Source organism: Triplophysa rosa, linkage group LG19 (assembly GCF_024868665.1).
Source record: "Triplophysa rosa linkage group LG19, Trosa_1v2, whole genome shotgun sequence".
Lineage (NCBI taxonomy): Eukaryota > Metazoa > Chordata > Actinopteri > Cypriniformes > Nemacheilidae > Triplophysa > Triplophysa rosa.
Genome location: NC_079908.1, coordinates 10,698,531 through 10,718,485, shown reverse-complemented (window position 1 = coordinate 10,718,485; position 19,955 = coordinate 10,698,531). Strand labels below are relative to the sequence as shown.

Here is a 19,955-nt window from a genome sequence, read left to right as displayed (position 1 = left end):
GAACTATAACATGCAAAAATGAGAGAGTTTATCCGTTTGATTAAATGGAAACAATTTATTTCTTTGTTTATTAATTAATGTATACGATGTATTAATAAGATGCTTAAAACAGAGATGGTTGAGGGTGCAACGCCATATTCACATACCTTAACCTAAAACTGACAAGTGCAGAGAAAGGCTTTACCAAACCTAATATTAAATGGAAAAACAGACCTCACTCACGTCACACAGGTTTTAGTAATGCACACGGAGACTATGCTTATGGATGTGATGTAATTATAGGTAGGCATTAAGTTACTATTTTAAATAATGTTTTGCTGACCAACTGTGTGTGAAAGTGATCAATTGTATTTAAGTTCTTTGGCATTTTTGGAGGTCAGCACCAAGGCATTCCTGAGACCACTTGGTCCAGAACGGTTGTAATTTCAGTTCCTTGGAGCAAATAAGATGTCGGGTCAAGAGGAGCGTTGACCTCGCACTCCAACCTGCTCAACAAGGGCAGAGTCAAAGGTGTTGGATGTATTTCATGTGCCTGATGTCTTCTGTACTGAGAGGGAGATGGCTTCTTGGAGACCTCAGGTGACCTGCACATTGACCCTAGTTGATTCTGGACTTCAACACATGGCCTTGTTGTTGATCCACCTAATGAAATTGAGGAAAACGTTTTTTGAGGAAAATTGAGAGAATATTGTTACTGTATATACATGTTTGTAACCAATGTCTTACTGTTGTTCCAGTCAGTTCTGTTGAGATGTGAGACTTTCGTAGCATCTTTCCTCTGATGATACGTCCCGCTTTCAGCTGAGAAGAGTTGATAATTATACTGAACCTGAAGGGTGAAATGAGGGGTTACTCAACCGCTCCTTTAGCTGAATGTATTTTCACAGTGGATTAAGATAATATGTAGGTCATTTTTATGCCTCATGCGCGCCACACCTTTGTAATTCCATTCACAATATCTAGACTGTTATTCCGCTGCTGGGTTGACATCATGTTAGACGTATCACTAACCCTAAGAGGAAAAAATGTCACGTTTATAAACATATAAAACTCAATTTATTTGCTACGTTAAACAATGACTTTCAAGATACACACCGGTTTGTTACAAAATAACTGTCACTTTGTCGATTTTGTGTAAGACTCTTCATGGTTTTCTCAGAATGTAGCATCTGAGGGGTCAGGTTGTGATGTGCACTGTCAAACAGCAGCTCAGATCTGTCCAACTTCTCATCAAAAATGGGAGTTAGTGGGAAATCTTCTCCGTGCATGGGAATGTAAGGAGCCAGACTGTCCAAATCTAGGTCGCACACATCCTATGGTGAAAACACATGTTAAACATCCCGCAATCCATAGTCGGGTAAGTGAATGGTCACATCCATATTCCTCATAAATGGACCTATGTTAGGTTCTATAAAGAGTCAGCTCTTCTCTATTTGTTGGGTAGTATTAATTCTGGTTTGTACATTTTAATTCACAGAAATCCCACAAAGCATGTTGCGTCTCAAAAGCCTGTCTGTTTTTGTCACATCCATGATGCATGAATTTTTCTCTCTTTTAAATAGAAAACTATTTTTCTGGAGTCTGGACTCTATCATTTTTATTATTTTAAATAAAATAGAAGCAGATGATTTAATATATTGTATAAAAAACATTTTCTGATGATTGTTATTTCAAGTTTTTGACTGAAAATATCACACCCATAATGCTGGAATTGCCCACACCAAATATCAACAAAGAGTATCTTTGTGCATCCAGTGAGTTTTTTGGTAGTGGTACTTACACAGTTGAAATTGCAGCACTCTTCTGTCTTATGTGTCGCATCTGAAGAGCCATGGACATCCTTTTGAGATTCTAAGCATAAAGAATTACGTTACAGCATGACATCTTTAAGAAATAAAATATTTATATCTGTTCTATACCTCTAGGGTTTGTGTTTGTAACAGAATTGTTGTGATTGTTTGTTTTTGTCGTTTTATGGTCTTCTCTATCCACCAGAGCTGCAAACAGTGGAAGAGGGACAGCCTGGGATTCTGGGTAAAATGTGTTACATGGTTTCAGCACTTGCTCTGTGTGCTCCAGTATAAATGCCAAACTGGGCTGCTCCACGCCACTATAATGACAGAGACAGTCAAACGCATCAAGGAAATACTTGAGGAATTTTCCCTGAACCACAATTTGTTTCAAAGTGTTTCATTGTAGTCGTTATGAACAAACGTCCACACCTCACATATAATAAAAGTACAAGGAAATACAATTTGTGAATGTGACATGTCTAACCTAAGAACGTAACTGATGCAGACGACGCTCTCTGGTGCACCAGTGTCACTGTTGCACACCACTGATGCATCTGTCTCAGCCCACACGTAGCCACCTTGCCTGTGCAGCAGACGATATTTCCCAGTCGACACCTGTCCTTTGGAGAGCACTGTTCCACATAGACATTTGAGACATTTTTTATTAGCTGTACAAAAATATTTGATCTTAATACATCTTATCTCAACTGTTTGACAAGCAATGGTGCATCGATTCATTTGTTTTACCAGCAAATAATAAACTGCATAAATTAGGCACAAAAACTGGAAACGGCTCGCAAGATCTCATTCTTACAGCAGATGTGTGCGTTGCGGAGTTTCTGGCAGTCAGATGGGTGATAGTACTGGTACACGGATTGGCCAAACAGTTCAGAATCTCTAAAGCCGATCAACTTGACAACTCTGAGTCAAAAAAAGAGGTGTCAAAGACAGAAGACCAAAGCATTTATCTTTGCAACTCGCAATACAATGCATGAGGTTGTACCTTGTGTGGCAGTAGGTGAACTTCATGTCTGGGCTGTGTATACTCATAAATGTATTTGTATTCAACGCTGCATCCATCTCAATGAACTGCTGCATGGGCAGCAGCCTACATTGAAGAAGTAGACAGCTGGACCCTGGGGTAGCAGAAGACGTCTTCTTTGCCATGCACTGAATGATCTATACACAGCGAATAGAAAGGAAATCGCTGGGGGGGTGGTCTTTTTGTTTTTGCAAAGATGGAGTAAGAACACACTTACTTTCCAAGGAGACAGTTTCTGGTTCACTGCATTTTTCATTCTGAGGAACACTTCACATTCCTGCTGTCCTTGGTTTCCTGAAATATCAACAAGAAATCGGATGTAAAAGAAAGATCCTTATATGTATACACAATGAAGACTAAACAGTGCTCACCTATGAGTCTAGTGAGGATGTCCTTCACCTCCATCTGATCACATGGATGTAAGAACTCCAGCAAACTTCTTCCAATCAAATCCATCTGTCAGAGCGATTCCACATTTGCAATTCTCATTTTGTGCCAATGTGAATTCAAAATAAAAACTGTGAACAATGACGTTCAATTCTAAAGTATCTTTACCTGATTAATTCCAGTATGTGTAGAGACATCGCTTGTGGTGAAGATGACCTTGCCATTCAAAGACAACAAAACCACGAACCCTCCAAGTGCAGAATCAAGCAAACCCCTTTCATGAGATTTAGCCACTCCTACAATCAAAGCATCCTTTAGAAAACTTGCTTTCTCTACTTTTAATTGCTTTTCGTTCTACCTGGTGAAGAAGGAGAGGACAGTGCACAGGTGTCCCGGGTGTTGAGAAGGCCCCTCAGGTGCAAGTAAGCGATTGTAAGTCGTATGACTGACGCTTTGTCTCGCTGACCGTCCATACTTGAATCCAGAGGCAGCAAAGCTGTTAACTCCATGAACAGCTGGTTCTCCTTCTTCCTTCTGTTTTGTGCCGCCAGACGAGAACACATTTTCCTCCATTCTGTGCAGACCCTGGTAAAGACATAACATGTAGAATTTTTAAAGGACTAAATGATTGCATTGTGTTGTAGCCTATATTAAAGGGATACTTCACCCAAAAATTAAATTTCTGTCATCATTTACTCCCCTTCGAGTTGTTCCAAAACTGTATAAATGTCTTTGTTCTGATGAACACAGAGAAAGATATTTGGAAGAATGCTTGTAACCAAACAGTTTTTGGCCACCATTGACTACCATAGTAGGAAAAAATACAATGGTAGTCAAAAGTGCCCCAGAAATGTTTGCTGTCCTACATTCTTCAAAATATCTTCTTTTGTGTTTAACAGAACAAAAAAAAGGACAAAGTAAATTTTCCTACTATGGGAGTCAATGGTGGGCAAGATCTGTCTGGTTACAAGCATTCTTCCAAATATCTTTCTTTGTGTTCATCAGAACATAGACATTTATACAGATTGGGAACAACTCGCAGGTGAGTAAATGATAACAGACTTTTCATTTTTGGGTGAAGTATCCCTTTAAATAGAAAGTTAGCCCCTCTTTTATTAACCCCCCATTTTGTACACTGGGGCTCCCTTGTCCTTTTTTAAGGGACCAACCACATTGCTTTTAGCTTTACCAGCGTCATTCAGTGAAGAAACAGCACTGTTAGTAATGGAAAAAAGAGACGTCATGACTGCGTCACTCTGTCTTATCACCAATACGCGTGTTTGCCTGCAGCCTCTGATACAATGTCATGTCTTCTGAGATACATCTGAATTTGTATATGAATTTACATTCAGAAACTACTTTTTTATCATTTTGGCTTTAAATTAAAGGTTAACAAGCAATTGCTGAGTTTTATTTATTTTTTATGTGTGAGCATTTCAAAACTGCTTAATGGGAAAGCAACATTTGTAAGTTTTTAAGTTAAGTGTTTGTGTATTTATGTGTGTGTGTTATCAAAATCTTTCTGTTATCATGAGTTTTTAGCATAGTGCAAAAGTGCTTTCATGTGCATTTCAAAACACTCATGATTATGATACAATTGCAAATGTTGTCCCTGTTCCTATATTGTTATCATCCAAGCGAATACAAAATACCCAAATACAAAAAAATATGTGTGTGATTTTTCTTTGGTATGAAGTGGGTTTAGTTTTTCACTTACCGCCTTTTCTTCTGCTCAGTGAATATTTGCTGTCTTCTGGCCTTCCCATGGTTGTCTTCATTTAAAAATTCCCTAACCGTTTGCAAATACTTCGAGGTCATTTTAATTTTAAATGACTCTAAACGGTCATGCTACCAGGTGGCATGTGGTCATGGTCAGAGAAATAAGCAATTAACATACTCACAGAAAACTGTCCATGTGGCTGTTATCTCTGGCCATGCTCATGTTTATACTCATATTCTCTGTTGGGGTCTTAAGCCCCACCCTCGCATGTGACAGTTGGCCATTGAGCACCAATAGGTTTGTATCTGTCAAAACAAGATGCTCTATACTTTTCCAAGAATTTAGATCTTGTAGATAAGGCTTTTGGTTAACTGCCACTCATGGTCCTAGGAAGGCTGATGTAAGTGAAAAATGTAAATTTAGTATACATATGTGAGCAGTAAGATCAAGCATGAATTGCTGAAGCGCTAATTGCTGATCAAGATCAAGACAACATTGGCAGTATAAAAAAAAACATAGAAACACTGTTACACAATCCAGTAATAAATAAAAACATATTTTTGTTATTTGTGCAATTTTAGAGATTCTATAGTTTGAGCCTGAAAGTATAACACTTCAGTCACAAACATCTAGACACATTAAAGTACTAGTGCCCAAATCAAATATCACAACTATTAGATGCATTAAAACATAAGCTATTAGTTACCTAATTTTCAACACTGAAAGCTGAATGTTGAGTCTGGGCTTGGAAACTAATCCATTTTGCCCAAACATATTCTTCAGGATACATTTCACAGACAGTATTACTGCTGTTACGACTCTACATTTTCAAGTCATATTTCCCCACGTTGCTTAGATATTATTGTTTTTCAAAACAGATTCATACGCCATCTAACTCTAATAATGATCATGTTTTGAATATGTGTGGGGCATAGAATCAACATGGTTTGGTTTTCATAAACCAAATAAACAAACAAGTTAGTAAAGTAAACAACAAAAAAGCATAATGTTTGTAAATATGGTCTCTCTTATTTTTCCTCCCTACTTTAGAATTAACATTTTAGTAACAAAATCTGAAAGAAAATCATATAGCCTACTGGAGTAAAGATGTAAACAACAAACAAATGTTGAACAAGCACAAATGTAAGAAACTAGCCATATAGTAATAACGTAAATGTTAAAAATGTAATAAGCTCAACTTTAAAATAAAATACCTTTATACGTTCTTTCTTTCCTCTCTCATTTTCGACAAATATAGCTCTACGCCTCTTTTCTCCTGTTGCTCCTATAGGTTGCGCGGGCTGTCAGTTATCTTCTTTGCATCTTGATTGGCCGAGGGCGGGTCTTTCAATTGAATGAGTAGCGGAAGTACATTCAGACACTGGTGCTGCGTTTTGACAGGACTGGACACACAATTCAGGTAGAACTTATTAACGTGCTGTTAAGGTAACATCGAATATAAGGGTTAACGGAATATCACTGAATCAGTGTTATGACTTGTGACATATTTGTATAGTAAATGAGCGCATTTCTGTTTGGGTGGAACAGATTTACGAGATTTCATTGTCTGGCATACTACACTGTTATAAGGATAGACAGGCTATCAAGTGTGCTAACAGTATTAGCTAGACAGTTAAATTCTCAGAACTGAAACAGAAACTCGCCGTGAACTTAACCGTCCAAGTTACATTCGTACAGGCAAAGTTTAAACTTAAAAATTAATTTTTTTGTGAACAACTCTTCTGTATCGGCTGCATTTGGCCTCGCAGTGCGCGCGCATGTGAGAGAAATTCAGATAAAAAGACACATTTTAAAACAACCTTGCTGCAAATAGGCGCACTAACTAGTGCTCAAAGTGATTTTCTATTGTATAAACCTCAAAAGTAAATTTTAATGGAATAGTTCATATCATCTTTCTTTACTGTGACTTTCTTTCTTCCCTGAAACATAACATGTGAGAATATTTGAGACTAACGGTCCCTGTTTACTGGGGTTGAATGGAGAAAAAAACAGCATACTTTTTATATTGATTTTATTTTAAACTAACCATTTTGTTCATTTCCAGTGAAAAAAGACCAAGCTGCCTGTAGACTGAACTGAAATGGTGGACTCTCAGTACTACCTCCCAAATGACATTGGGATCTCTGCTCTGGACTGTCGGGAGGCTTTCAAGCTGCTCTCACCCAAGGAGCAGTTGTATGCACACTACCTCTCTCGGGCGTCCTGGTACGGTGGCCTGGTTGTGTTGATTCAGACGTCCCCCGAGTCTGCCAACATCTATGTACTTCTGCAAAAAATATTCCGCAATCAGGCGCCGGCACAGCTTGAGGCAGTGGCGACCGCAGCCGGACTGAGCGCAGAGGAATATCAGGTGAGATGACCTGTCTTGAACATTAACATGTTTGTATTTGACTGATGCTGTTTTTGTTAGCGCCTCATTTTACTACAAGCTACAGGAATACCAATGTTAACATTACTTTGTGTTCTGTCTCTGTTTGCAGGCCTTCCTCGTATTTGCTGCCGGGCTTTATGCAAACATGGGGAACTACAAATCATTTGGGGACACCAAATTCATTCCCAATCTACCAAAGGTGAATTGTGTAATTTATTTTGTAGTAATAATATTTGTGGCATGCAATACCTGTGCATGTTTGTTAAGTTACCGCATCAATGTCATAATGTCATATAGCATCCCTGAGATCACATGATCGTTACCTGAGCGTATCTATTTCAAACACACAGGAAAAATTCAAGGCCCTGGTCTGGGAGAGTCGGGCCTTCAAGGAGAACCCTGGTGACATGGAGGCGCTGTGGAACAATTGCTCCCAGCCCCTCTACTCCTTGGAGGACAAGGAGAAACAGCTCGGATTGGGGGAGAAGGTAAAAACAAGCTGTAGCTATTAAAGTCATCTCACCTTTTCTCAAGCATGTGAGGTTGATGTTTGTCTTTCTCACCCCGCTCTCCCAGGGAATCACAACATACTTCTCAGGGAATTGCTGCTTAGAAGACGCAGAGTTTGCTCAGAAATTTCTGGACTCTAAGGTACGTATAGTCATAGTGCACCGATGAGAGATAGGATTTGTAATGTAATATGTAATGTATATGTAATGCAATATGGCACATATAAAACCTATTGTAATCACTGCGTAGCATGATCAAACTCTGCCACAATAAAGTACGATTTTTTATTTTTATTACTCTGTCATCTTAGAACCTGAGTGCCTACAACACCCGACTGTTCAAGACGGAAGTAGACGGGAAACGCTGCTATGAGGTGCGTTTGGCATCTGCCGTGAAGAAGGGTGAGTAACAGTATTCAGAAAATGTTAACTCTAAATAACATATTTCTGTGTTATAAAATACTTTTAACGTCAGTATGATCAGTCTGGTGTGCTTAAACCCGTCAGAGCCATTCGTTTCAATTCCGTCCTTGACTGTATTCTGTTTCCTGCTTTCTACAGACTGTGCTGTTGAGGGTGAAGGCGAAACTTCTTGTGGCAGATATGAATTTGAGGATGCTGTATTTTCTGTTCAGAGGGGCGATTATGCCTTTCTTATGGAGAAAGTGAGCCAGAACTTGGAGAAAGCCAAGGTGTGGGTAACAGCACATAAGCAACAAAATGCTGAACCATTGGTACTTTGTCATGTCAAGTAAATAACGCTAACCTTATGAAGCACAAGTAAAAGCTCTATTTTCTTTTAGGATTATGCGGCCGATGACAATCAGAAGAGAATGCTGGAGGAGTATGTTCGCAGTTTCACATTTGGCTCCGTGGAAGCCCACAAAGAAGGGTCACGTTATTGGATCAAAGACAAAGGACCTATTGTGGAGAGGTGACTGGGCCATATTCAGCAGATCTCACGTTTGCTATTGATTTTACCGATGTTTCAATATTGGTCTCAACTAGACTTATGTATATTAAAATCACTGTTTTTTTCTAACAGTTACATTGGTTTTATTGAGAGCTACAGAGATCCATTTGGCTCTAGGGGTGAATTTGAAGGTAAGTCCAAATATTCATACAAATTTAAAGGGGTAGTACACCCAAAAATAAAAATTCTGTCATCATTTAATCACCCTCATGTCATTCCAAACCTGTATGACTTTCTTTCTTGAGTAGAACACAAAACATGTTTTGAAGAATGTTGATAACCGAACAGCGGCGGCATCCATTCACTTCTATCGTATGGACACAAAACCAATGCAAGTGAATGGATGCCAGTTAACATTTTTCAAAATATCTCCTTTTGTGTTCTGCTAAAGAAAGAAAGTCATACAGGTTTGAACTGACAAGAGGGTGAGTAAATGATGACAGATTTATTATTTTGGGGTGAACTATCATTTTAAGTCGCATGAAGTTGCATGAACCTCTTACATTCTTTCTCTCCCCTATCCTCAGGTTTTGTTGCCGTAGTGAACAAGGCCATGAGCGCTCGCTTTGCTCAGTTGGTAAGCTCGGCCGAGGTCTTGCTTCCAGAGTTGCCATGGCCTTCAGCCTTTGAGAAGGACCGCTTCCTCAAGCCAGACTTCACCTCTCTGGATGTACTTACCTTTGCTGGCAGCGGCATCCCGGCAGGAATCAACATTCCAAACTGTGAGTCCTTTTATCAGATGTGACGTCATCTGTCTGCGGACAGGTTTTATTGATAAATGTTCCATGAAAGTTCTAACCCAAACACATTTGTCTGTCTGAAGATGATGACATCAGACAGACAGAAGGTTTCAAGAATGTGTCTCTCGGAAATGTGCTGGCAGTGGCATATGCCACGCAGAAAGACAAGCTCACCTTTCTGGAGGAGAAAGACAAGGTAACTTTCAGTAGAAAAGACATAACGTTGTTTTATGAATCTGACATCATATTGTGGTGGAGGCTTAGAATGCTAATGTATTTTCCGGCAGGACCTGTATATCAAATGGAAAGGGCCTTCTTTTGAGGTGCAGGTGGGGCTCCATGAGCTGCTGGGTCATGGCAGCGGGAAGCTCTTTGTTCAGGTGAAGACACAGACAGATAAAAATGAACAAACTGCCTATGCTTTATCATAAGAGGAATATTTTGTTTTGTGCCTTAGTGTAACTGTACTGAGGGAGATGCACACAGATGCTTCCCTGAATATTTCTTTAAAACAAGCAGCTTCTTTATCTTATTTCTGTGTGTGGTTATATTAAAACAGGATGAAAAGGGAGCATTTAACTTCGAGCAAACTGCAGTTCGTAATCCCGAAACAGGGGAACTGGTGAGTGTTATAATCTCTCTTCATGACCGTCGTCGGACCTCTGCAATGCTTTATCCACTGTTGGCACAGAATCGCAGTCATGATATAGAACCGTTTGCTTTCTAGATCTCAAGCTGGTATAAGGGAAGCGAGACGTGGGACAGCAAGTTCTCCACTATCGCCTCTTCCTACGAGGAGTGTCGAGCTGAGTGCGTAGGTCTCTACCTGTGTCTCAACAAACAAGTGCTCAGGTGAGTCAACTTTCAGTCTCTTTTCCATTTATTAACTTGGATAGTTGACACGTGGATGCTGAGTGATTAATGTGCGACGCAGTATTTTCGGGCATGAGGGGGAGGATGCAGAGGAAGTGGTTTATGGGAACTGGCTGAATATGGTGCGTGCCGGTCTGCTTGGGCTGGAGTTCTACACACCAGAGAGCAAGAGCTGGAGACAGGTGAGTTGAGACTGTGGTCTTGTTCTGTTGCGTGTTCTTTCATTCTTGATGCTGACATGGTTCTTGCAGGCGCACATGCAAGCCCGGTTTGTGATTTTGCGGGTTCTCCTGGAGGCCGGAGAGGGGCTGGTTGGCCTGAAAGCGTGCACAGGAGCAGACGGAAGGCCGGATGCTATTATAACGTTGGACCGCAGCAAGATCAACACAGTGGGCAGGAGTGCCATCCAGAGGTTCCTGTGTAAACTGCAGGTATGAAGAAAGGATGGAAAATAGTTTGCTTACAGTTGTCTCTGCATGTTGAGCTGGGATATTATTGCACAGTGTATTTTGGCAAATGTAATGGGTCATTGCAGTACTTAACGCATACTGGAAATTTGCATACTGTGCATACACGACATGCTATACAGGAGTATGCTATCCTAAACATAGCTATAAGAAAAAGCATGCACATGGTCTAGTATAATCTGAGATTGTATTTCGGCATCTTTTTGCGTAGGTGCATAAATCCACAGCTGATGTAGAGGGAGGACGGGCTCTTTATGAAGGCTACTCTGCAGTCACTTCTGATGGCCCCCTGGACTTCCTGAAGTTCAGAGAAACTGTTCTTCTCCGCAAGGAAGCTCGAAAGATGTTTGTCCAGGCCAACACTCACATCAAAGGTTTGTTTTCATTTTTTTCTTTAAATACATTACAAATTCTTGTGTTTGAGAACCAACACCGTCTCATGGCAATTTGAACAGTCTTACGTTTTTCCAAATTGGCGGCTAACTTGTATGAATTCATAATCTCACTGAATCTAAAAAAAGTATGTTTTTACAATTAAATTTGTTAATTCGCATCATAAAGGTTCCTGTGAGATTAGGTTGGGACTTCACAGCTTAACGTATGCAAAGAAGGAATAACATGCTGTTGTTTGTTGTGTAGACGATGCTGTGGCGCTAGAAGAGTATGAAGGCAGCGCTGCAGGGCTGATCCAGTCCTTTGTCGAACGCTTCCCTGAAGATGCAAAGGAGGTAGAGGCCCAGCTTCTAGAAATGGCCTCCAGTGATGCCACCTGCTGGTGCTAAGCCAGAGCATTCTGGGAACTGTCCAATTAGTATTAGACCACAATGAGCCACAGAAACCACATTAATTTTTTGAGAAATGAACAAAAGTCTGCAAATTAAGGGACTGGTAGTAATTACAAAATGCTTTATATGTAGGAGAAAGAAAACAACATCTGAACACACATGTATAACACCTAGCGCTTTACCTTCCCCATCACACTCTTATAAACGGTTGTTTTGTCTTCAATCAGAGCTGCCATTGTTTCACAGTAAATAGAGTTTTTATTAGAAGTTTCTGTTCCTGTGTTTGGATGCATTCCGTCCCACACTTCCCACACAGGCGTGTGAAAGCACTGACAAGAGTGAACTTGCTGTGTGAGGGAGGAATTCATGTAATCTCGACTCAAAACACACTTTTCAACTTTAAATAGAAACAAACTCTGCAGAAACTAGAGATATCACAGTTCATAATCCGACTGACTGTTTTCTAGGGGAAATGGTACAGTACAGTCTTATTTTTACAAGACTTTTGGTTCCTCAAGCATGTCGTGTCAAAGTGTTCAGTGTTTTTGTGGACAAGCAACGGTTCCTACCAAATAAAATTAATTCATCTTTGAATGTGTGTATATTGTCTTTTACTTATATAATGCATTTTATATGAATACTATCATGTCACGGTAAACAATGAGAGAAAATTCAGTAACAATATTTAGCTTTCCAATGTGAAACTCTGAATATATATATATATACAGGTATACTGTATATATATAATCGGTGAATTATTCTTTTACAGTATTTACATCAGAGAAGATACAATCACTTCTAAAAACTTGAATGGGAATAATAAATCTAGTCGATAATAACCAAGTATAAATGTTGATGTTCTAAACTAACGAAAAATGTAATAACACTTAAATAATATAATAATGCAACAAAATGAAATGCCGTATAATTCAAGCCAAGTGAACACTCACGCAACTGAACATTTTCCAATATTCCCAATAATAGACAGAAAGATATGCAACCTTATTTACAGTCCACATTAAATAAATTAAGTAAAAACAGTTTAAATGTTTCTGAAGTTTTAGTTCTACCATAAGTGCTAAAATGGTGTTTAATAAAACGGTTTAATAAAATGTTGAATAAAACTGAATCTGTGTGAAATTACTCAAACTGTTGAAAAATGAATTAGTGGCACAAAGTCTTAGATGCAGATGTGACATCTCACAAAATGTCATATTACAAAGTTTCTTCTGCGAGATCCACCGCACCTCCTCTCATTAATTTCTGGGACCTTTCATCCTGATTGGTTGCCTGGTAGATAAGAGGAACCCCGCTCGCGCCCATGCTCTGTACGTCTTGAATCTGAGCATTAAGCGGAAGAGGTGTTAACTGTCCATCTCTTCTCCAGAACAGACTGTAATCCTCCAGCCGGTCCACCCCAAACTTGACAGCGCAGAGCTGAGCCATGCCCTCACCGTTGACTCCAGTTTTCCACATAAGAGTTTTAACCATGCTGCTCTCTCCATCCTGAAACAGCACCTTTACAAACTTCTGTGGAACAGAAACAGTTCGTTTTGGTATAGTTATATATACAATATATGTATATATGCACGTCTCTAGACATCAGATAATTTATAAACCAGTAGGATCTACCATAGACCACCATGTAGAAAATATCTAACCTGGTGCAGTTTGTTGTCCTTTGGATTTGTGCTTTCTTTGCTCCTACGTCGACTCCATTCCTTTAGAGACTCTCTGGCCTGGTTTGTGAGGCCGCTGGGTGGCACGGCTTCTGGCTGACTTTGGATCAGACTCAGACTAGCATAGACACTTGTTAGATAGTAGCCGCCTGTAAGAGACAGAATTTGGTAACACCCCCATTCAAAGTGGTACAAAGGTCAAATTGGACCTTGTGTGTGGACAAGATGTGGAGGAAAATGTAGTGTAGCTTGAAACTCAAAGCACTATGAATATTGTACCTTCTCCTGTAAGCCAAGAGGTTTCCAAAAGCTCCATCATGTACTCCACTTCCAGAAAGACCTCTGGCAAATTGCACAGCACCATCACGTAGGAGAGAGCGGGCAGAAAGTCATCTGCTCCAAATTCTTGACCTGTTTTGAAGGTTGATATTTTACATAGCATGCATTTTTATGTATGCGAGCCACAATCAATCTACTGTAATGGGTTTTTCATTAATAAAGCTCTTTACCTGATTTGCTTTTCATGGCTTTGTAAATAAGTTTGCAGATCTGTAAAAGCAGCAGCACTTTGTCGATGGGTGAGTAAGCGCTTTGCATTAGGGTCAGCTTGTGCTTAATTTTCTCAATGCCCTGGGCGTCAGGTGCGCCCACCTGCACCCCGAAGAGCTTTTGTGGCGATTCTCTTGTAGCTCTTTGCAAGCTCTCCGACATTCTCTGGAAGGAACCATCTTGTTTGTGTATGGTCCGAAGTGCCGCATCGATCTGAGGCTTCAGGGGCTTCAGCACGCAACGGAACATGGCTTTCTCCAGCGCTTGGTCTGCACACAGGAGCATATTGTAAGCAACGTTTACATTTATGAAGTTAGGTTATATTTATGACAGGATCTTCAAATCATATTTACCTTTCTCATTCTCAGGCAGAAGTGTCTCTATGGGCGGTTCAAGCTCTCCGCACTCTTGGAGAAAAGCCTTAGCCTGATTGATGAAGAGACGCAAATCTTGAAGCAGCTGCACAGCAGAGGTCAAGCCATGCGGTTTTAACGCCTCCCTCTGCTGCCTCAGAAAATCTTGCACGAGTGCGCCGAATGCCATTCGCCGGTCACGAGACAGGTCCTCCACCATCCGCACCACTCGCTTCTCCGGGGCGAAGAAAGATATGAAGACGGCGCTCATCTTGCGCAGGGCGGAGAGGGACTTGCGGGGAGGTGACTGACAAGGCATGATGGGATTGCTGGTGCCTCGTGTGAGAAGGGGACGCTCTGGACTTTCCTCCGGCTCGTCGAGGCTGCTAAGGGAACTACTGCTGTCCAGCTCGCTAAGAGACGGTGCCTGCTGCTGTTCCAGCACCAGCCCTTCCTCCTCATCCTCGTCTTCCTCTTGTCTTTTCTGCTCCTGAAATTTGGCCTAAGGAAAGAAAACACAATCATGATTTATAGACCCCAGTTTTGTGGACTTTAGTCTATGTCTGTTAGCTTTGAGGTACCAAAGACATAAAAAATGAGGTGGTCTCAATACCTTCTGAAAAGTTTTGGGCATCTGATAGTCATCGTTCTCAGCCGTTGGGGAAAGGGTGGGCAGGACGGCAGGGAAGGTCGTCTTCTGCAACGCTACACAAGGCTTCACATAATCTGTGGCCTCCTGCGTAGTGTTCTTGATATCTTCTTCACTGGCCTGTTGATCTGTAACAGGTGGGATGGTCTGCTTTGCAGCTTTCAATCTAGCTTTGCATTTGGCTTTAGCCAGTAACGGTGGCGGAGGAGGGGGGATAACAGGTGGCAACAGGGGGCTAGAATGTTCAGTTGAAACGCGAACCTTCAAGCTGGATTTGAAATGATGACGCCTGTGGATGGCGCTGCGACCAGGGTATTCTTGCGGAAAGAGAGGATTGATGAAACACAAACCCTTCCCGCCCCCGTAATTCAGTTCAATGGGACTCCGTGTTCTGATTGGACAAAGCTCCTGGAATGGGGTGGGGTTTGCGTTAATGGGTGTGGCGCAGTCGTTCGGGCTTGGAGTTGGGGGAAACGGTTTGTCAGCGACAGGAGGTCCATTACGAGGACCACGAACATTTAACTGTGAACTCCAGAACTCTATGGAATACAGAATAGCATTATGTTATGCTAAAATAATGATTCAATGATAATATACAGTCAGCCAGTTATTATCACAAATAAACAGATCGTCACTACATTTTCCAAATTCTCCATACTACTGATTATGAGATGATTTTCTTATGTCAGAAGAAAGGATAAAACTAGCATACCTACTATATGTGGGCATAAAATAAAAAATATTTGACCAATCAGAATGAAGTATTCTATACAACAGTGCATTACTGAGAACAAATAAGTAGAAAATAACTGCTTTTTTTAGAAAGTTGTATAACACAATATGACCTAATATACATGTAGAATCAATGCCCAACATGAATTTGTGCAAGTCATTCAACAGATAATCCAACTTGTACCTACCCACACCCATGTGAGAGATTGATTCCAGCTGTTTACGTGAGGAAGCCCTAGCTATGGCCTCGGGTAGCTCCAGGGTGAATGGAAGAACATCCCTAAAATACAGATATAAAATCAACTTACATGTTATATTTGATAAGTGCCGTGCTGTTGTCATAAATTTAATAGGCAGTAAATGCAAAGTCATACCGGCTAACACAGTAGAATGCAATGAGTCTGCACAGGTCTGGGAAACTGATAGCAGAGCTTTCTAAAGAGAAGGCTGTTAATAAAAGATAAATGGTGAGTAGATGACAACTGCCTAAACGTAATGAAATGTACTTTAATTGAAAGCATTTTGCTCTATATATTATTATTTGACTACTTTCTCAGTTTATAGTAAGCTTATAGTCATGAGTTATAGAAATGTATGGTGTTTGTATACTGTATGTATAATGTATGGTGTATATAGGCTACAGCTGCGGAAAAAAATTAGGAAACCTTTTGAAAGACCATATTCAGTTTTTCCAAATGTACAATTTATTGGTATCTGTTTAGGTAAAATTATCATTTTTGCTTTATTCTGTGAACAACTAACAATATTTCTCCTACATTTCAAATAAAAATATTGTTTCTCTTGAAAATGAAAACCGGAAAATAACAGAAAAGATGCTCTGTGTTTTTTTCCAGTTTTTATTCACTTTTAAGCAACACAACTGTAATATTTGTACATGTATTTAGAAGTTTAAAAAATTATGCGATAACCTTGATTTTTATCACAGTTTTCATGTGTCTTGTCATGCTGTCAGTCTTTCACATTGCTGTTGGATGACTTTATGTCACTCCTGAGATTTGATTTTGTTGAAATTAACAGACACTGGACTGGAATGGCCACAATACATCTAGAAATGCTGGAATTGTCTCTTAAATTTATCCATGGCTGTATATATAATGTATATAATATACACTTACTATATGACTATAAGAGTACACTATACAGTCAGATTTTACAGTAAGAATGTAATGAATTTTAAACATTCAACTCACCCGAGTCCTCTTCTCGGATCACAAACTGTTTAAAGAAGGACGGCATGTTGTCATCAGCCAGTCGAATGCACAGCATTTTTTTCTGCAATGTACTTGATTTTCTCACCAGGAAGGTCTGCAAAGTACCAAAAGTTCCAGAGAATGCTGTAAAGGTGTTATCGTACGTCTATTTTCAAAAAAGAAGTAGATAAAAACACGCTGCTCACCCCAGGGGGCTCACGACGCAGGATGTGTAAAGCAGTAGCCGAGTTAATGGAGAGCTGAAGCCACACAGGGTGTGTCAACAAGAGCCGGTCCAATACACTGATGCTCTTCAGTGATCCTCTCTGTGGACACGCCCGTCTGTCCCCCACGGGCTTAAGGTCAGGATAGTCGTACACAGGGTCAGTTTGCATCTTAATACCAATGAGATTTCAAGTGTCGTTGATAGATTTCAAGTCAACCCCTTTGACCATGAATCTGTATTTCTCTTCTTTGTGGATGTTTCTGTAGGGTCTTGTGAGAAAAAGGAAGTGGTGACCAATTTCAGAGGATGTCTGTAAGTGAGCTCTTACAGAACACTGGACACATCTTTGTTTCTTACTTGCGTCTATGACAGATTTTGTTACTGTTTTCCTAGAATAGTTATTTTCAACACAATCATGTGGGCTGTTATTCCTTCTGACCAATGCTCTTCAACGGTTGTGGGAATCTCCCTCGTTGATTCTCGTTGATCTGTTGACCATGTGAGAAGTGTGTGTCAGTATGACTAATAATGGCACATCTCATACTGTTTTTGTTCTGCATTCACACAGCTCATTCAAAAAAGCACAGCATTGTTGTGAGTAATAACAAAACAGAAGTTTGCTTGTTTACAGTAGGTGACAGAATTTAAACCCGAGTGGAAGACGAAGAGAAACAGAGATACACAGATTTTTATGCAGTATCACCTTATCAGGGCGTACAGGCATATACTGTATACACAAATAGGTATTTTTTAATATCGAATGTTATTTCTTTTTTGATCAAACGTTTTTTTCCAATTTTAGATGGTTATCTGAAAGGTTGTAAAGTGCAGAACTGTTACAACTGTAACAAAACGTGTTCATTAGTAGTGTGAGAGAGAGGATGGGTGGCAGGTTGACTCTGTGTGGGCCAGTATGAAATAGTTTTTGGCAGCAGAAGATGGCTGCTATAGCAACAGAGACCTACATATCCAACTGGGCATTTCCACCCACTGAAACACACCTCCACTATTAGGAATTTAAGGAAAGGCCAAATACCTTATTCAGAACTTCATGCTCAGAACTAGAGTTTTAACATTTTTTCAAGGCTGTTTGTGAGAGCAAACAAGAGGTAAAGCGATAACATAAAAACATACCACAGTTACATTTTACATTTATTCATTTGGCAGACGCTTTTATCCAAAGCGACTTACAAGTAGGGTGCAGTGGGCAGTTATCACAGAGCAGACGGGGGTAAGGTGCCTTGCTCAAGGGCACTTCAGTCAATTCCTGGTGGCACTGAGAATTGTACCAGCGACCTGTGGCTACGAGTCCAACTCTCTAACCACTAGGCCACAACTAACCCAGTTGTAGCCTATGTATTATGCATAAATAAAAATAAAAACATACTACATAAATAAAAATAATGTTGGCATAAACATTTTTGTCTGAGAAGTCACGCGCTGCTGCCGCTCCGCCTACGCGTGCAGTATGAAACGGGTGTTATTAGTTTTGAGCTGTTGTTATCTGGGAATAACCAAATAACGAACCTGCAAGTGTCGCGACTGGCCAATCAGAATCGAGCATTCTAACGAGCCGCGTAATACATTATTTTAGCAGTCATTGGCTGGTAATGGTGAGGTTCTGGTGTTAAAATGACGGAAGCAGCAGGGTTTAGCTAACGTACTGAACTTAAACAGCTGAACTGTCGTGTCCGTGCAGCTGAAAAAATAAGAAACACAATCTGAGGTGTGGAAAACGGCCTCAATGGTCACATTCTCTGCATGAGCGGAGCATGTTCAGACATGGTGAGATAAACACGCGCTGCATCAGACTGGATATTATCTTAGTGAGGTTATGCAAGCTGAGGATTTTAATTGCTGCTGCTGCTTCAGCGTGGTAAACGGAATTGCAGTGAACAATCTGTTGAGAAAATGTTAAGTAAAGCACAGTCAGCCAGTCAAATTATGACCTGAGCACTTTAATTTAATATTTGATTTTTGTGAATCAATAATTCTGGGGAAGTACTTGTACACTGTGTAAAAAAAATTTTTTAAAGAAAAGCGCTGCGATACGATTTGAGATAATCCGAATTTGACAAAATCTTAAGTAAACTCGATCAAAAAGTAAATTGCACTGTACGTGTAAAATAAAACAAAGCTAGACATCTTGGTGTTCACAATATCAGTTGCCAGACGTTGATAACATTCAAGAACATTGAAGGACTTATGTTCGGTGTTAAAATTTGACCGTTTATTGTTTGCTTGTGTGTGATTCATGGCAAAGTTCCTTGATCCCAGCCCTTTCTGAAGATAGCTACTAGGTGTGCTGTAACGTTAAATGCCACATGGTACTAAATTTCCCAGACATAACCAAACACGGCCAAAGAATTAGAGACACTTACCTTTATCGCTTATTCAGGAATGACGGTAAACTTCCCTACTTTCCTCCAGACTAAATCAATCAGACGTCCCAAAGTTTCAGACCCATAGAAATCTTAATTACTCCAGAACTACATAAGTATAAGTTTTCTAAGTTTCTATTTACTCTGCCTTGCAGACATTTGAAAGCATGTCGCCTAGGAATCCGCATGAAACTGATGACGTTTCGTCAACCCACACGAGTGTTTTCCAGTTTTTGCGTGTGTGAGGCGAGCATACAGATGGTAGTTTACCTGAGCCAACATGCGCATGCGTTGATTTACTAATAATCACAATAATAATAGCAGTTGTAGTGGTTGTTTGTTAATTGTGAAATGTTTGCCATTACTCAATGTTTTGTTACATAAAACATCACATTTCCATTTATGTTGAATTTTTCTCATAATATTTGCTCGACCGAAGTTGTAATGAAGTAAGTTAAAGATCAGTTAAAATTTGTCATCTGATAACTAGTTTC

At 40.1% G+C, this 19,955-nt stretch overlaps 3 protein-coding genes across 4 annotated transcripts; 1 reads left to right on the top strand and 2 right to left on the bottom strand.

The window, feature by feature from the left end:
* Positions 1–21: 21 nt before the first annotated feature.
* On the bottom strand, positions 22–5,276 carry hif1al2 (hypoxia inducible factor 1 subunit alpha, like 2). The gene is made up of 14 exons (XM_057360893.1): positions 4,940–5,276; positions 3,581–3,807; positions 3,391–3,518; positions 3,207–3,291; positions 3,053–3,129; positions 2,797–2,972; positions 2,608–2,714; positions 2,278–2,425; positions 1,920–2,110; positions 1,781–1,851; positions 1,096–1,313; positions 937–1,012; positions 727–829; positions 22–642 (listed from the first exon to the last, which is right to left on the bottom strand). The coding sequence occupies exons 1-14, from the start codon at positions 5,038–5,040 to the stop codon at positions 377–379; spliced, it is 1,974 nt and encodes a 657-aa protein (XP_057216876.1). The 5' UTR covers positions 5,041–5,276; the 3' UTR covers positions 22–376.
* A 999-nt stretch (positions 5,277–6,275) lies between these two features.
* Positions 6,276–12,275, top strand: dpp3 (dipeptidyl-peptidase 3). The gene is made up of 18 exons (XM_057359998.1): positions 6,276–6,362; positions 7,008–7,313; positions 7,444–7,533; positions 7,685–7,822; positions 7,911–7,985; positions 8,155–8,245; positions 8,405–8,535; positions 8,647–8,777; positions 8,889–8,947; positions 9,344–9,538; positions 9,640–9,752; positions 9,844–9,936; positions 10,116–10,178; positions 10,284–10,408; positions 10,491–10,611; positions 10,681–10,860; positions 11,108–11,270; positions 11,536–12,275. Exons 2-18 carry the CDS (start codon positions 7,044–7,046, stop codon positions 11,676–11,678), a joined length of 2,181 nt encoding a protein of 726 aa, XP_057215981.1. The 5' UTR covers positions 6,276–6,362; positions 7,008–7,043; the 3' UTR covers positions 11,679–12,275.
* Positions 12,276–12,395: 120 nt separating this feature from the next.
* On the bottom strand, positions 12,396–19,853 carry rin1a (Ras and Rab interactor 1a). Of its 2 annotated transcripts, XM_057359996.1 has the most exons (12): positions 19,462–19,853; positions 17,438–17,568; positions 17,061–17,349; positions 16,855–16,969; positions 16,018–16,090; positions 15,832–15,923; positions 14,876–15,450; positions 14,263–14,764; positions 13,870–14,178; positions 13,640–13,771; positions 13,343–13,509; positions 12,396–13,211 (listed from the first exon to the last, which is right to left on the bottom strand). In XM_057359996.1, exons 3-12 carry the CDS (start codon positions 17,247–17,249, stop codon positions 12,897–12,899), a joined length of 2,469 nt encoding a protein of 822 aa, XP_057215979.1. In that variant the 5' UTR covers positions 17,250–17,349; positions 17,438–17,568; positions 19,462–19,853; the 3' UTR covers positions 12,396–12,896. The 2 variants fall into 2 exon arrangements, with proteins under 2 accessions (XP_057215979.1, XP_057215978.1); XM_057359995.1 differs by having other exon boundaries at positions 17,061–17,568.
* Between the last annotated feature and the right edge of the window lie 102 nt (positions 19,854–19,955).